General features: G+C 51.4%; 6 protein-coding genes across 6 annotated transcripts; 3 read left to right on the forward strand and 3 right to left on the reverse strand.

Annotated features, from left to right (window-relative positions):
• Nucleotides 1–705: 705 nt before the first annotated feature.
• Nucleotides 706–2,037, forward strand: BROUX77_003157 (uncharacterized protein; the record flags this gene model as incomplete). Its single annotated transcript, XM_073747777.1, has 2 exons — nt 706–1,305; nt 1,387–2,037. The coding sequence occupies 2 exons, from the start codon at nt 706–708 to the stop codon at nt 2,035–2,037; spliced, it is 1,251 nt and encodes a 416-aa protein (XP_073605582.1).
• Nucleotides 2,038–6,677: 4,640 nt separating this feature from the next.
• Nucleotides 6,678–10,078, reverse strand: BROUX77_003158 (uncharacterized protein; the record flags this gene model as incomplete). The annotated part of the gene is made up of 3 exons (XM_073747779.1): nt 6,678–8,379; nt 8,445–9,204; nt 9,304–10,078. 3 exons carry the CDS (start codon nt 10,076–10,078, stop codon nt 6,678–6,680), a joined length of 3,237 nt encoding a protein of 1,078 aa, XP_073605583.1.
• Nucleotides 10,079–10,679: 601 nt separating this feature from the next.
• On the reverse strand, nt 10,680–11,852 carry BROUX77_003159 (uncharacterized protein; the record flags this gene model as incomplete). Its single annotated transcript, XM_073747780.1, has 1 exon — nt 10,680–11,852. The coding sequence occupies one exon, from the start codon at nt 11,850–11,852 to the stop codon at nt 10,680–10,682; it is 1,173 nt and encodes a 390-aa protein (XP_073605584.1).
• A 588-nt stretch (nt 11,853–12,440) lies between these two features.
• On the forward strand, nt 12,441–12,901 carry BROUX77_003160 (uncharacterized protein; the record flags this gene model as incomplete). Its single annotated transcript, XM_073747781.1, has 4 exons — nt 12,441–12,459; nt 12,517–12,549; nt 12,615–12,730; nt 12,848–12,901. The coding sequence occupies 4 exons, from the start codon at nt 12,441–12,443 to the stop codon at nt 12,899–12,901; spliced, it is 222 nt and encodes a 73-aa protein (XP_073605585.1).
• Nucleotides 12,902–13,261: 360 nt separating this feature from the next.
• Nucleotides 13,262–14,123, reverse strand: BROUX77_003161 (uncharacterized protein; the record flags this gene model as incomplete). Its single annotated transcript, XM_073747782.1, has 2 exons — nt 13,262–13,967; nt 14,047–14,123. The coding sequence occupies 2 exons, from the start codon at nt 14,121–14,123 to the stop codon at nt 13,262–13,264; spliced, it is 783 nt and encodes a 260-aa protein (XP_073605586.1).
• Nucleotides 14,124–14,425: 302 nt separating this feature from the next.
• Nucleotides 14,426–15,582, forward strand: BROUX77_003162 (uncharacterized protein; the record flags this gene model as incomplete). The annotated part of the gene is made up of 2 exons (XM_073747783.1): nt 14,426–15,142; nt 15,259–15,582. 2 exons carry the CDS (start codon nt 14,426–14,428, stop codon nt 15,580–15,582), a joined length of 1,041 nt encoding a protein of 346 aa, XP_073605587.1.
• Between the last annotated feature and the right edge of the window lie 863 nt (nt 15,583–16,445).

Here is a 16,445-nt window from a genome sequence, read left to right on the forward strand (position 1 = left end):
CTTGCGAATCCCCGTTCTGGGCGTCCATCCCCTGAAGAGAGCTGCTGTCCTGCAGGCCTCTACCTCAGTTGATCCCCCTGTCTCCTCCCCTCTTCCACCTCGCTTCTTTGTTGGTTCTAGCTCCACCACCGGACCTGCTTTTGCCTCCACTTGTCTCTCATTTAGATTGGTCTAGACCAGACCCTATCTGAAAGCTGCAGGCTCTTTGCTTGCCTTTGGTTCAGGGCCCCTGATAAGCGTGGATCAATTTCTCCTTTCTACTGGAGTCTGGCAGTCTTAGTTCCCCTTCAGACTCGCATGCTTGCTTTTTGCGTTCCTGACTGCTTGCTCTGGGTTTGTTGCTGCTTGACTTTAGGGACGTTGTGAGGCCTGAATTTGCCGTTTTTCTATTTGACAAGATCTAGACCACCATCGCTTTGCCGGGGTCTCACCACCAAAAAAAGAAGAATATCTCATGTGCCTTTGATTGCACAAAAGATAAAACATCAACCGACTCGACGCAGATCATATATTGCCGTGCACCTGCCAGAAGTCTGTGGCCACTCCCGCGTTTGACTGTTTGTATGACTCGTGCCCGCAGCCAAACAGGATTTTGACAGACGCCGTGGCCGTCATTGACTGACTCGGTCTTTATTTTCTTATACTTCTCGTCAGTCTATTTTTTCTCTTCTTTATCTCTCTTTTTGTTCAGTCGTTTGTTTCACAATGGGTTTCTTGCGATCACAAGCGAAGCTCTCGCCGCTCAACCTATCGAATGCGTTCTGGTCTGCTGCTCTGGTGGCCTTTGTCTCTCGGAGCGCGTTGGCTTCGCCAGTCATTTCAACAAGCCCGGAACTCCCTGTTCCGGAGTCAGTCATGGAATTACCTGCGTTCATCACCCCGCCGCCGACTGGAACCCATCCCTATGACGAAGAAGCAGTGCTCGTCGTGGATACTGTGCGACCCTTGTTTGTCAATGGCCAGTGGAAGCTTGTCGACGATGTAGAATGGGAGCTACGCAAGCGAATGGACGACTCGGAAACCGACTTCGTTTCAGTGTCGACCTCACAAACCTCAACGGCTGCAAATTCAGAAGTCAGTGCCGACAGTTCGCAGTTTTCAACCTCAACATCACCACAGACGTCGGCGACTTCAACTACCACGTCCACACCCACAGAGGAAGAATCTGGTCTGCCGTCCCCAATGGACGAAAACCTTAACTACAACTTCACAACTAACGGTGGCAAATCATGCCCGGCTTTCCTCAATGCATTGCTCACCGACGATCAGTTTATTGCGTGCTATCCAATCTCGATGCTTCTCAAGGTTAGTTGACTTGTACCCATCCCCCTCCCCGAACCAAATAATGTTCTTTTTACAATTAACAACCTCCGTCTCCAAACACAGGGTTCATACTCCTTCTTCACCGCACAAAGAGAACTCCAAAGCATTGTCAGCGTCCTCGACGCCACCTGTGACGTCGACTTCAACATGTGCAATGCTTATTTGAAGAAAAAGGCTATCGACTTGACTAGCCCCGAAAACTGCGCTGAGGAGTACCGCGACGATGGCTCCAATATCATGATGGTCTACTGGGGCCTCATTGCCTATGAACCGCTCTATAAGGCAACTTGTGTGCGCGACCCTGAGACTAGCATGTACTGCTATGCCGATGCTGTCACCAACAAAACCACCACCGGAAACGCATACACGTACTTTATGCCACTCAACTCTTCCTTGCCTTTGACTGCGGAGCCGGCCTGTACCCAATGCCTACAGCAAACCATGGCTGTCTTCCAGACGTTTACAAACGATGCAAGCCAACCGCTGGCCTACAACTACGGACCTGCCGCTAAAGTCATAAACAGTGTGTGTGGCTCAGGCTTCGTCAACCAGACATCATTGAAGATCAAATCCAAGAGCGGGACTGTTCCCAAGGCTAACGGCACGCGGACATCGGCTGGTGGTGGAAAAGTGGCCTCAATGCCAACATTTGGCACCCTTGGATCTACTGTTGCCTTTGCTGCTCTAATGACTGCGGCTCTTGCTGGTCTCTGATCTTGCGTCTGTTGATACAAGTCTGATATCTTACAAACTTCAGCTCTCTGGTTATATGGTTCTTCGCCTTCATTCAAAATTCCTTTTCTTTCCGTTCTTTATATTCTTGCAAGCGAGCGTTGCTTTGTATTATTCTTATTATTCCATTCTTTGGACGCATGGTCTCCGCCTGCACTCCAATCCCGTTTTCTGCATATCATCGTCTCCATCTTTATTTCTCTTCTTAGGAGGGCCTTATATATCCAGTTAGGTTAAATGCATACACTAGCGGCTTATGATTCGCATTTGTACCGTCTTGATTCATGTTCACAAGTACTTGTGCATTGTTGTAACTATCACAAATGATTGACCCAACTACATACATACCTATAACTACATTAAAAAATAAGCACTCTAGTTGGGCTCTACCTTATCGCTAGGGTTAGTTAACTATATCAAACCAGAATGACAGCTGGATAGCATGGACTTTCTATTTGCAGCCTATAATAGCTTAATTTGCCAGTCCTTCCGAGTTTTTCATGCAATGACATGGCATAAAGTTCATAGCCACAATTGAGAGACTGGAAGTGGAGCAAGACGCAGTAACAAAGGATTTTCCGGATGAAGCCCGGGGGACTCAGTGCGGCAAGGCGTCGACGCAGAATGGCACGAGAAAGATAGCAGACGATCTTAGAGATCAGGGACAATAATGGGCTTGAGGGCGGTGGGTTGGGATGGATCCACTCTGTTTGTTTTTATGCTGAGTAATATCATGCCACCTCCAGCTGCGTTCTTTGGACTGTTTGTTTCTTTGAGTGGAAGTGCAATCACAGCATCATGCATGACTGGGGCCTTCTTTACATTGTCTCACCACCCTTCACTTGTGCCCCGTGATCACCGAATCCATATTTCGCGCCCTGTCCAATCGCAGGACTACAATGCCCAAGACGCCCTGGTTTCTGGGTTTGCTTTGAGGAAGGAAGGCAGGAGGAAGATGCGATGCAGGACAGTACCACATGAGGCAACTTGGGCAGCAGTAGCGATGCAAAAAGTTGAAGTCGAGAAAGGCCTGCAGCATTTGGCCTGCGACGCCATGTTGATTCGTTTTCTCTGCTGCTATTCTCGTCGTTGTCGTTCATTCTCGAGCCCTAGCTCGATTTTGCCAGCGCGGACTCGGGCTGTTTGGTTTGTGGCAACTGCCCTGGTCCTTGTGCTAGTGCGTGTGTTACCATTTGTACGACACCTCAACCGACTTCAAGTGCGCGCACCACAGCACCAACACCGAGCCCGAAAACATTGGCGTCTATATGTAAGCATACGGGTTTGGTGGTACCTATTTTACGACCATTGGCGACTTACTGATCGTGCCGATCCGACCCATTTCACCCGTCACAATAGCACGTAGCAAGAGCCCGCACAGACACTGGGCCGGCTTGGCATGGGCGCTTGGCAGCAAGTAAACATCGGCAAAAAATAAATGGTTAAGCGGATTCAAAACGAAACAAAGCCTGAACATCTATACATGGAAAAGAACGCCCGCTGCGGTTCTAGCACGTCAGATAGAACAAGTGCCAAAGGCGAAGTTTGAGATTGAAACAAGTTTATTTACTTTCCAGCCAGCCACATGCCAGCTCTGAGCTTCTCCTAAGCCCTAGTAAGAGTGCATGGCTGGCCAAACACTCTTCATGTTTGCTGGCTTGTCTTACTTGTAGTTGGCCGACTTTTTCCTGTGTTTCTATCACATTTTTATCGAGCATTTGAGCATTAAACTAACTAGTCAATCACCTAACTGGGCTCTTTGGTCCCTGGTCTTTCTCGACTTCCACCCCCTCCTCTGTTTTTTTCCCTCCATCTTTTTGTTTCGTCAACCAGCCCAAAATCCCTTGGTCATATGAAAAGAGCAGCTTTCGCTCCTCCAATCTTTTCCCTTCACTTCTTCTTCTCCACCCCCACCCTAGATATTTGCCCCCTAGCTGCCATACTTTTATTTAGCCTTCCGGGTCAACTTGTACTATACAGGTACATGGTTATGTCCAGAAGGTTGTCATCTGCGTTTTAGCTGCCGCCTTGTATCCATTAGACCAGGAGCCCTGTTAGGCTTGGATGCCTCTTCAAGTACTAGACCCATCTATCCGGTCCCTGGCTTTCTTCTTCTTCTTGTGCTGCATTGCATGCAGACTGTGATCTTTTTATCCTTTCGCTCAATACTGTGTTCTTCTTGCATCTCTTGTGCCCCGCCTAACTGAAAACTCCATTTCAGCCAAAGGTGTTGGGTGATCTTGTTTTTCTTTTTACATAAATACTCTACATTATACACACGCAAACTTTGATTGAACATACCTTTTTTTCATTTTGTTTTGAGACCCCTCTCGGTCTTGAGCTACATCCGCCTGACTTCAACCAAGGACTTGACATCCAACCTACGGTAGTGCTGGTGTTATTTGTTGTCTCACGTCCTCTCCCTTGGTCCGTCGTTATGGACTCCCATGCTGACTCAAGCCGCGATAAGGGTGCCTTTACTTTTACTGGTTACACTTCTGGCTGTCCGGTCTTTGCACCTCTAGAGGGCTCATCTTCTCGACATGCTCCGTTTCCTCCCTCAATGGGTGCCAGCAGAGTATCACACCTACCACCTTCTCTTTCTATCCCACCACAACCTCAAACCGACGCTAGTCTCAATTCCATAAACCACTATGGATCACACTGTGAATCGGTACACGATCTAGGCAGTGGGACTGGAAGAAATCATGATCGCGTGAATTCATGTGCCCCTTCTGATGGATTGCCGCAGACTCCCAGAGCACATTTGTTACCCCCTCTAAACTTCAACGCCGGAATCCAGTCAACTCACCATTCTCACTCAAACTCACGCACCAACCCACATAACTCTTTACAGCCATCAAATCCCACATTTAAATCCAGCTTCCATGATCATAGAAAACCGCCTCCTCCCCCACAATCTGAGCAACCTCCACATTGCCGCCCCGAACGGTTTCCAACGTCGTCTCTGAAAACGAGTTGGCCTTCAAATAGTAATAGTTACTCTACATTCCAGCCCTTGATTACCACACCTTGCCCCTCATATCCTACACTGGCCCCTAGCCAACAGCCTAGTCACGAAACAAGCCCGGAGTTCAGTCCCACGCGAGGTTCCCCTAGTAGCTTTGGGAAGAAAAGGCCGGCACCTTATACACCAGCTCAATCATACACGCCTTTGCCTCCAGGACCCTTTACATCAAGCGCAGTGCAATTTGGGTCGCCTCCCAATACCTACAAACGAGCCCGAGCTCCGTCTATTTCCACAGACAAGACCAAGTCAGAGTATTTGCGGATCACCGATATTATCAGTGCTGATACGATACAAGCGACGTCAACGAGACAGGAAGTTGTCAATTCCCAGCAACCAGGCAAGCTAGCTGGCAACATGGAACCCAAGAACAAAAAGGGAATGTATCAGGGCGCCCACTACAGCATCCATGTGCGCCAACAGCCGATTGCAGCGCGTTCTTGTGGTTTTGGCGAGCGTGACCGTCGTGCCATTGATCCACCGCCCATTGTACAGATGGAAATGACCACTGATCCACCTCTGAAACCCGGCGAGCTGAACCAGCGCATGTATGGCCGTGGCGCTGTCATGTACTGTTCCATTTGGGACAAAACTGGAAAAGTGGATTGCTCGGCCATGCCAGCCGATCCGCGCCCCCAGCGGCGTCTTATGGGCACGGTGGTAGCATCGCCATTTGTTGCCAAGGATGAAAATGGCGAGGAAGGCTGCTTCTTTTGCTTCCCCGACCTCTCGTGCCGCACACCAGGCGTGTTCAAGCTAATGTTCTCCTTCGTGATCGTTGACCCCAGAGGCAAGGAAGACGTTCGCTCGTTCCCCATACTCGGCCATGTTTTCAGCAGCCAATTCACTGTTTACAACGCCAAGGAGTTTCCAGGCATGCGGACCAGCACCGCACTTACACACTGTCTGCGACAGCAAGGATGCCTGATTTCTCTCAAGAAGGGCAGCTCTCGTGGAGACAATAACCAGGACGGACAGGAGCACCAGAGTCCCCAAGGAGTTTAGAAATAGTTTACGGTATCAATATAAAGCGTGTTGGCTGTGCCCAAGGTTGAAGGCATATGACAAGTGAATGAACTCATGGAGGAGTTGTGGTGAATGGACAAAGAGGTACAGGCACCTTTCCAGGAGCGAGATTTTGTGGGGGGCGCATCACTTGGTGGATCGAGACTAATTAGCAGTTAACAGGAGTTTTATAGGAGACAATGAAAGTACGGTACTGAGGGGTTTAACTGATGGGCTTCATGACGTCATAGACTTGCATGTATGTTCAAAAAGGGACAAAGGAGCCGAGGCGGTCATGTAGCTCGAATCCCAGCGACTCACGTACGCATGTATATATGTATCTGAGCCGCTGGTTACAAGTCATGTAGTTACTGTTTTGCAATCAATAAATCCGATAAGCTAATCTAAATGGGTATCCAGGAAATGAAGAAGCAATGAAACTGAAAAACTAAAATGAAAGCGGTGGTCGAAAGACACTACAATAGGCTTAAACAAACGGCTTATGCAAGTAGAAAACATCGGTGACATAATAGGCAATGGCTTGACAAGATAATGCAACAAAAAGGATGGGCTAAACAGTTGATACCATCTAAGATGCAACCACGGAGCTGCCCTCTGACCCTGGATTCATAGTAGCACTTTGGCTTGGACCCGGAGGCAACAGACGTGAAGAGGAGCCTGGGAGCTGTGTCTGGAGAGGCACATGGGTATATTGCGTGTTGCCATTTGAGTTTGCATCCGAGGTTGGGCGCGACGACGGTATGGAAGTCGAAGGTGCACTTGACAGCGGCGCACGCATGCTGTTAGTCTCTGAAGGGGAATAGGGGAAAGCGCCAGGGCTGTTTCTACTGTTGGCGGAAGAAACAAGGTCGGATGAAGGGACAAAGCCCGTTGCACCGACGCTAAGCTGGAAGGGTGGCCGTAGTCGGGGTTGTGTTCGGGGCTGACTCGTAGCGAGGGATGCATGTGTGATTGGGTTTGGTGTATGCAACGTGGGTGTTGTGAGAGGAGAAGAAAGAGGAGAAATCCCTTGGAAGCCCTGGATAAGGGGAGTAGGCCGGTTAATTGACCGGGGCGAGGTTTGGCCGGGTAGGTCAGGTCCAGGGGTTGTGGACTGCTGACCCCGAGAGTTGTGCGAAATTGAAGCGTAAGAAGGTGGTAAGCCCGTGTCTTGGGGCTGGGCTGTTGTATTCACCAAGGGCATTGTAAGTTCTTGAGGAATCTCGCGGTTGTTTGGCCCCATGGGTGGGCCATCTACAACCAAAGCTGCTTCCGCTTCAGCTTCAGGGGTCCACAGGATTGGCTGGATGGGCGTGGATGTAGGCGTGTGAAAGTGTGTGGCAATCGGCACATGTTGGTGTATTGATGTTGATTCTTGCATGGGGTCGTTGGGTAGGATGTTGACGTTTACGCGAGAGGCAGAGGACTGGGGCGGGGTAGAGTCGTTGGCAATTATGGGTAGCGTAGCCGAAGGTTGTTGGTGGAAGTTGGCTGGCTGCAGCTCAATATCACCAGAATGCGCCCAGTTGGTTGGAGGTGCTGTAGGGACCGAGATGAAGCTAAAGCTGCTATTATCAAGGTCTTGCTCGGCAACACCAACCATGCCGGACATGCCTTCAAGTCGACTAATGTCTTCAGGTACCAAAAATCCAAGAGGGGGCATGTAGTAGCCCTGTCTAGCAAGATCCGATGAAAGCCGAGCAATAGCAAATGCATCAAGAGTAGCAGTCCATGTTTGCTGATGAACGGCCCAGGCCAGGGCTAACAGCAAAAATAGGGCTTGCAAGCTGACTAGCGCCCACATAATAACCTCGGTGCCCCTACTGAATGTCGGTGCCAGCATGAGATGACCATCTCCACCAATAACAGGGACTTGATTTTGGGCAGCTGCAGCAGGCCGGGCGCCAGTATGGATAGCAAGAAAGGCCGAGTCGATTGCAGACTTGAAGGCGGCCGCGGCATCTCTGGGGTCGGTAAAGGCGCCAAAGAACAGGCGGATTGTGTTCCAATGAGAGGCATCTTGACTGATAAAGTCAAGGTTCCGTGCGCAAGATTGCTGGAAGAGAAAAGCCACTCTGCTAGTATCAGTCGGCTGAGAAATCGTGGTTCCATTGATGGCACCGCGAAGGGGAGAGCGGGTACATTTCAAGGCGCGGCTTGTGCTGGATGAGCCGGAGTCGAAGTTTGTGGCGAGAAGGTCCTGCAGATAGGATTTCGTCCCAAAGAGAGAGACGACTGCTAGGCGGAAGGGAGAGTATTGGCCAATGCTTGTAGGCGGATACCACATTGGACTGGATTAGGAGCCAGGTGGTTAGTTGATAACTTTGGTGAACTAAGACTCACGAAGCAGACTTACCTGGTTGGCACAAAGACCTGAGGAGAAATGTCTCCCGGCAGCGCAAACGTCGGGCCATCCATAAATCCATTGAAATCATTTGGTATCTCATAGAAGCCAGAGTTGGACTTGGCCGTACACTTGATGCTAAAGTTGGCGGATGTGAAGCCCGCAACCTGCATGGAGCTTGCGGATTCATAGCTGGCATCGACGTTAAGTGAGAGATAGACTTCCTCAACGTCAACATACTGTAGTGTACCCAAGCCTAGCCAGCTAGTGTTATGAGACGGAGGCGGGGCGCAGACTTGAGCAGTCGTCCTGCCGGCGCTCAGTCTAGTATAGAAGCCTTCTGACGACGCTACATCGGAGCTGCTGTAGGAAGAGCATTCTTGCGGCCATGCCTTGGTATCTACAGGCTCGCAATGGGCGCCGTTCCACGTTTGGATGGTAGCCTGGCGGATGGGGCCAGTGACCAGCGTCTTGGGGACTGTTGAAATCCACATCTTCAGGTCGGTCGCATTGAATATGGCGGGGTTGATTTTCGGGCCATGTACCAAGGGCTGGCTCCAAGGGTTCTCCAGCATGGCGACAGTTTCGTCCACGGTGTTGCTATACCCGGACAGATAGGCGCTCGAGGTGGTGTAGGCAATCATGGACGGGATCTGCAGCGGGCCGAACGTGGGTGCGCATAGAGGCGTCCAGGGCCCGCCGCCGGGACAGAACAAAACTTGGCGCATTTCAGTGTGTACAAGCACTGACTGCAAGAAGGGAGTGAGAATGCCTGCATGTGACGCCATGTTAGCTCAAGTTCACCGACGACATCTGCCCGTGCACGTGGGTTAAGGGAAGAGAGATACGGGCAACGAGTGAAAAAACTCACTGAGGAAAGTCAGCACACACGCCAGCGTAGCAAACAACGCCGGCTCATCGGCAAGCAGTTTCTTTGACGCCCAGCGCGCATCGGCCAGGGCAAACACCTGAGAAATGTTCAGGCGCTGGTCTTCCCGACGTCGTGTGGTCAGGATTACGGCGCCGATGCTCAGGATGGTAGTGACGGCAGATAGTGCCATCAGCGCGCCAACGGTGTGCAGAATCCATGCAGCCCGCAGCAGCTTGTGCACCTGATTCTCCCTTGCATCAGAAATGGTCGAGTCCATGGAACCGCGGGCCCTGCGGTCGGCTACGAACAGCAATATCCACGACAGGGACGTGGTGCAGATGAGCAGGCCGGTGAGAAGGGCCGGCTTTGCGCGCCTAAATGCAAGGCCCTTGGACAGCTCGGGCGGCTTGCTGTGGCCGGCAGTGTTTGTAGAGTCGGGCGAAGTCTGGGGGCCGAGCTGCTGCTGGTTATCGCGCTGCGGTGCAGGCATCGATTGGGTTGAGGTTTCGCGGGACGGCAGAGGCGGGGTTGCCGACAGTCTCCGGGCTAGGGATGGTTCGGGCGTCGATGCCACCCCGGCGGGCGATGGCTGTGCGGGCGCGGGCGCGGGTGCCGGGGCCGGTGCGGGCGAGATCTGGGCATCGGCGGCTGGCACGGAGGCCGATGGGGTATCGCTGGGTGCACTGGGATTTGACGCACTGGGGGGTGCCACCGCCGCCGCAGACGGAGCCGGCGCGCCCGTAATGGCGGCCGAGTATCGCGGAGGGGGGTCCATATCGGAGTCGGTGAGTGGTCTGTATGAATAGAGCTCGAGCTCTGCGAGAGGGGAGAAGCTGGGGGCGCAGCGCAACGCCTTCTGGGCCCAAAGCCCGGGTTAGGGGAGTCTAGGGCTTGCGGTTCTTGCGACCAGCAATTGGTTGGACGGCATGTAGATAGGCGTAATACCGAGAGTCACAGTGAGAGAAAAAAAAACCGGCGAATAAAAAGCAAAGGATGGTGGACAGAGGGAAAAGGAAAAAGAAACGGAACAAGGCTCGGGAGCTCAGTTGGGGTGCCGTCCGAAAATGAAAGTATATTGAGGCTGTACCAATATTCGTACATGGGACATTGTCTGGGGAAAAAAAAAAAGGACAGGGGAAGCAAGACAAAGAAGAATGGGCCCAGCTGGCGCCAAAATGGAAAAAAGAGAGAAAAAGAAAAGGGCAAAAAAAGGAAAAAAAACGCCGGAAAAAGGGGGACAAACGACTTGCCCCCTAAGACGACCGCTACCTTAATAACTCCAGAACATACAAGATAAACAACCAATAACTAGTCAATAATTAGACTCTCACGCAAATCCATGCTGCACCACTCACTCCCACAAGGCTAGCCAGTCTCTACTTAATGTCTTCCAGCGGATATTCGTCCTGCCCGTACGTCTCGTTCAGAGACACGCGGCTAATGGTGCGCCGAGTCTGTAGACGAACCCAGCTCTCCACCTCGAGATCCGCGTCCCCGCCACCGACTTCCGGTCCGGGCACTGTGACTCGAAGCATCCTGGCCCCGCGGGTCCACTTGCCGTAGCCACCCTGGCCAGTGTGGCGCGCAAAGCACAGGAAGATGGGCTTCGTGTGGTCTCTCTTGTGCGCCGGCCGCTTCCTGGATGCGCACCACGAAGCTCCGTGGTCGTGGCCCGAGTGAATGCTGTGCAGTCCCTCGAGGTTCAACAGCGCATCAACCAACCTGGAGTCGTTAAAGCCCGGCCCGTGTTGTGTGGACAGCGGGTAATCCTCGTTGAGGCCCGGGAACTTGGTAGCCGTAAACGAAGCCGCCGTCTGCGCATCGGAAAACAGCTGTGGCGGTATGTGGACAAACAGAATGCTGGGAAGCACACGGCCGTGCCGGTTCACGAGCTTCTGATGGGCTTCTGTGAGCCAGTTGACCGTAGTGTTAGCCACGACTCCAGGGATTTTTGTTTGGTTTCCCCTGGCTTGGAACAAAGCGCCACCCTGGCTGTCCAGGAACCACAAGACCAGGGCTGCCTGCCCATCCTGATCCAGAATCTCAACATGATAGTTGGTCACTCCGCCAAGTGTCTTGTCGCCATGCTGCGTGTGGGATAGCGTGTACTTGGACTCGGATTCATACAAGGCCTCACGGGAAAGGTTGTAGCTGGAGTCGTGGTTTCCGTACGTGGACGCCCACGCAAGATCGCGAGAGACGAGTGGCTCAACAATCTGATCGATATAGGCCGAGGCGTTCTCCCGGAACGTGTTCTCGCCCGTAATCAGGTCGCCGTTGATGACAACAAAGTCGGGCTTTTCCGCGTCAATAATGCCATTCATAATATGAAGGCTCTTACGGTCTTGCGCAACGCCCCAGCCGTGTTCTTCTTCGCCAAAGTGCAGGTCGGAGAACACAAGGATATCAAACGATCTGTCGTCGCGCAGATACAGCGAGAGATGTCTGAACGAGGGGACAGTAGGCTGAAGTCGCACAACAGCACAGAACAACACAAAGCAAAAGACGGTTAGAAATATAAGATTGACTCCGATTATGCGCTCAATCATGGTGATGAGCCAGTCTTGTAGTAGTCGTAGTAGTAGTAGTAGTAGTCGTAGTAGTAGTAGTAGTAGTCGTAGCAAAGAACCCTAACCAACGGGTCAGGCGAAACTAGAGATGGGTTAGGCAAAAGTAACCAGCCAACAGAACTGCGAGCAGAAGAACAAAACGAACAGTCAATGTTCACGGAAACATAATCTGGGTCCTTCTGCCTTTTTAACTGAGCACTTGGCCTTGGCTTCTTGGCTTAAAATCCAAAAACAAGGAGAGATGCCGCCAATATCAAAGGAGATGCTGTCTCTAACCTCTTACATCAAATGCAGATCCGCTTCGGATTTAGGGTTTGGGGGCTGGGTTAGTGAGACTCGGCCAAGATGAGTCCATGACCATATCTGCCTTAAACCTGAGGCCAAAACAAGGCTACCCAGGCTCTTCAAGCTCTGGAGGATGAAGCCATCATCAAACCCGCATTACGAATAGCCGCACCTCCACTTGACTGGTAGATTTTGCTAGTTGCGACAAGACTCGAGGTTTTGCATTTTTTTCTGCTCAAAAACACGCACAATCTTTTCATAACTGCCAACACAACAGTCAAAATGGCAGGCCACGGACATTGTATGAATATTATCGCAACCAAATGGTCAGGACAAACCCGCTGACAATATGGAACAGCCCCTATGGACCCGGCTTTCATTAAGCTCAATGGTAGGTCTATATCGCCGCCGGCTTGCTCTCTGGCACATGAACACAATCGCTTACCAAGAATAAAGAAATGCAAAATAAGCGCTACCAGTACTTCCGCTGGACCCCAAGAACTGCCCGGATTTCATTCATGTACATCTTTGTGGTTCCCTCAATACTAGGGATGATTGCCTACAAGACGGATGTGAGTACAGTATTGAGAAGATGCGTGGGAAATTTTCCCACGAGAAACGGCGTTAAAATGCTTCCAGCGCCGTCTCTCTGCTTCAGAAGCACCAAGGAACTAACAGTTAGCTATCAGGGCCTCTTGGATTTCCGCGGAAAGCGCAAGGGCGACTCTCTTCTTGAGAAATAGACAGGCAATGCCTCCTCTCCCTCTCTTTTCTTTTTTTTCCACAACCCGGCTCGAACCGAGACGACGACTATCACAGATCATGGACGGACACGGAAATGGACATACAGACAGCCAGAAAATACGGCCGTATAAGATCAACAGACCTACGGGAACACTTAACCAGAGCCTCCTTTTAAATTCAAGATATCTGAACAGCAGAAATGAGCCAGCGCATGAGCTTGAGAGAGACAACATGTGCAATTATTGTTGTGAACATAATCCTTCGTAGCAGAGGATGGACCGCCGTACAGCATAGCATACTGACGTCAGAAGCCTTTGGAAAAAAATAGCTCCAAATATCTACAAACTACAATCTAGACACTACCATTGCCGACGACCAGGCCCGCGATCTCTTCGTGGTCTTCCAGACGACGGATCTGGTAATCTATCGCCTCGCCGCCAATCGCCTCTTGGGATATCGAATCCGCCGGCCCTGTGCCCTTCTCGACGTCCGGCATTACCTCTGAAAGCAAGCCCAGAGTCCCTGTCTCGTGACATGCCCCATGTGCCACGGTCCCTGTCAGCAAAGTCTCGGTCTCTGCGCAATGTGGACATGGGCGCCACATTTCCATCATCTAGCGGTAAAAGTACTGCTACAGCAACAGAGTCTCCAGGCACAAACCGCAACTGCTTTAGTGTCTTGGTCTCGAACTTGAGTGCTTCGTCGGCGGGTAGCGGCGGTAGTTTGCGCTGATGGAAACTCGAACCGCCCATATCGTCGTCCTCGTCTTCGTCTGAGGGTGATGAGAGTGCGCCAGGCCCGCTGCCACCCAGCACAACATTGCCGAGATCGCGTGCTGCGTACCGTGGAGAAGATGATTGTGAGCCGCGAGAATCGTGATTAGAGGAGGAACTCGATGAGCTAGGGTAGATGTGCTGAAATGCCACGCGAGTGCCGAGAGCTGGGACTGGAAATGTCTCGGGTCGCTCTGCGGCTATGAGAAGCGCGAGATTTGCGAGCGTGCAGCTTGGGGTCGTGTAAATGTCAATGTGTCTTGGCGGGCGGTGCGAGCTGAGGTCATCGGGACTTGTGTAGAAAGTTAGATTTCATGTATTCCGTCTACCAACGGCCAAGAAATATATCAATAGCAGGGCGCAAGACTTACTGGATAAACGCGCCATTCCTGGCGTATACGCGCACCAAAAATGGCGTGGGCTCGTCTTCGCATCGCCAATTAGTCATTTTACACTGGGTGGTATGACGTAAAGAGAAGTGAAGATTCGGAATGGATTGGCCAGTCAATAATTTACAAGCCAGAGCCAGAGCGAGAGTCGTCTTGCCGGAGCTGTATTTGTCTGGGAGAATAGCCTTGTTTTTGTGGACTATTGCCGGGAATTAGCCGGCGCACTCTTGAAGCTGGTGAGATTTCGACGCTGCATATCGTCCTCTCCACATTATAGAGATTCTCATATGCCTAGCGGAACAGCTTCTTGTTTTCTCTAGCAAACTTATTTTTGCTCCTCTACGCACAATTACATTATACAATGGACTTTGCATCTCTCATGTCTAAAGAGCTGGCCAAGGTCAAGCCGGAAAAATCCAAAAAGTTCATCAAGAAAGCCGACGTCGAAGCTGAACGAGTGGCCGCTTACAAAGCTGAGCAAGAAGCAGCTGCTAACGCCCGTGAGGCAAAAGAAACAGCCAAACGCAAGCATGAAGAAGAGGAGGCCGAAACCAAGCGCCTGCGCGAGGAAAAGCGCCAACGACTAGCCGAGCAGTCGCGTCAAGCCCGCGAAGACCGCGAGGCCGAGGAAGAGGCAGCGCGCCGAAAGCGCCTGGGCCTGCCCGAGCTCACAAAAGCCGATGATGGCGAGGCAGAAAGTATAAAGGCCAAGGATGATGGGGTTGAGGATGTTGCAGAAGAGGAATTGGTAGGCCAGCTGCGTAAACTGGGCCATCCCGTCAAGATGTTTGGCGAGTCACACTGGCAACGGGTGCGTAGATATCACCGGTTATCTACAGTCATTACCGACGGTCCAATTCCGACGACACTGCGGCCAGTTGAAGAGAAGGATATGCGTCTGGATGGCAGTGTACCAAAAGACAAGGTCGAGCGCAAGTATCTGTTTCGCCAGCTTGCATCGTACTTTTCCATGGTGCTGGCCGAGTATCAGCGTGCTATGGAGCGCGAAAAGTCAGACACAAGTGCCAGCCGAACAGCTTACAATGCCATGGAGCGTTGCCGCGAGGACATAAAGCCCGTAAGTAGGAGTTGAAAAGTCCGCCAGAATCAAGACATACTCCCCCCCCCCTCTTCCCCTTTTTACTCCTACGTTTCTTATACATATACGGGCTGACACATGCATCTTTTACGTAGCTCTTTCGCAAGTTTGAAAAGGGCGACATTGAAGACTCGGTACTAGAGCCAATAGTTGAAATTGTCAAGGCAGCACAGGAGCGACGCTACGTGGACGCCAACGATGGCTATTTGCGACTCAGTATTGGCAAAGCCGCTTGGCCTATTGGTGTGACTATGGTTGGTATCCACGAACGCAGTGCGCGCGAGAAACTGCACAATGGTGAAAAGGGTCATGTGATGGGTGACGAAGTCACACGAAAGTATCTGCAGAGCATCAAGCGCTGTCTAACTTTTGCACAGGTACGATGGCCGCCGACGGATCTGCAGCAACTAATGGGATAGGGGAAAGCATCAGTGCGAGAATAGTAGATGAATAAGAACAGTACATGAGAGCAAAAGCTCGTGACGAGGAGAGGCGGATCCTGCGCGTATGGATGCGGCCATAGCTATTCATATGCCGGGTTACAGTTACATTCATTTATCGGGTTGGATGAAACGTGTACGACGCGAGTCTTGCTGGAGTCGGGGAACCTACATGTATGTCCCAGGTCACGGGTGTATTTGCTTCGGGGGGTATATCTGCTTTGTTCAGCCTCTCTGCACAACACCCGTTGACCGCCTAGAGACTACCGAGATGCTATCTCATGTCTTTTGTATTCGGTTTGGGCCTAGTCTCACCGAACTCTCTCTCGGGCACAAAGAAAGACGCTTAGTTACTATGGACACAAGAGTTAAGAGTTACACGGGAAATGAGGCGCTTAACATTGAGGTCTGGCACAAATGTAAGTAAGAGAAACCAGGGCTATAACGCAAGTGGTTGAAGTAGAGCGAGGATATGTCTATTTAAAATGGCATAGGGCACCGTCTCGAACAGTGCGGAACCTTTCTCTCGATGTCAGGCTGAGATCATGATGCCGCGGTGGTAGAGTGAGCCCTGGCCTACAACAAGTTGACCCCAAGCTCGTTTATGTTAAGACAATTTTGGCACCTGACATGAGCTTCGGGATGGAGTATCCGACACGCACAGTCACGGTACGACAGAATAGGACTGGCCCATTCTCGGACACTGTGTCCCTTCCATTCAGAAAAGTTTCACGTGGCTACATGCCCTTCGTTTCGTCAGCAGCACCAACGCCGTCAGCCTCCATCAAGTCTTCCTCTAACTCTGACTCGTCAAATTCGCAACTGGGTGTCATCCTTGGGGC

Source organism: Berkeleyomyces rouxiae (genome assembly GCF_048999995.1).
Source record: "Berkeleyomyces rouxiae strain 22BRR77 chromosome Unknown BrBRR77_ptg000003l, whole genome shotgun sequence".
NCBI lineage: Eukaryota > Fungi > Ascomycota > Sordariomycetes > Microascales > Ceratocystidaceae > Berkeleyomyces > Berkeleyomyces rouxiae.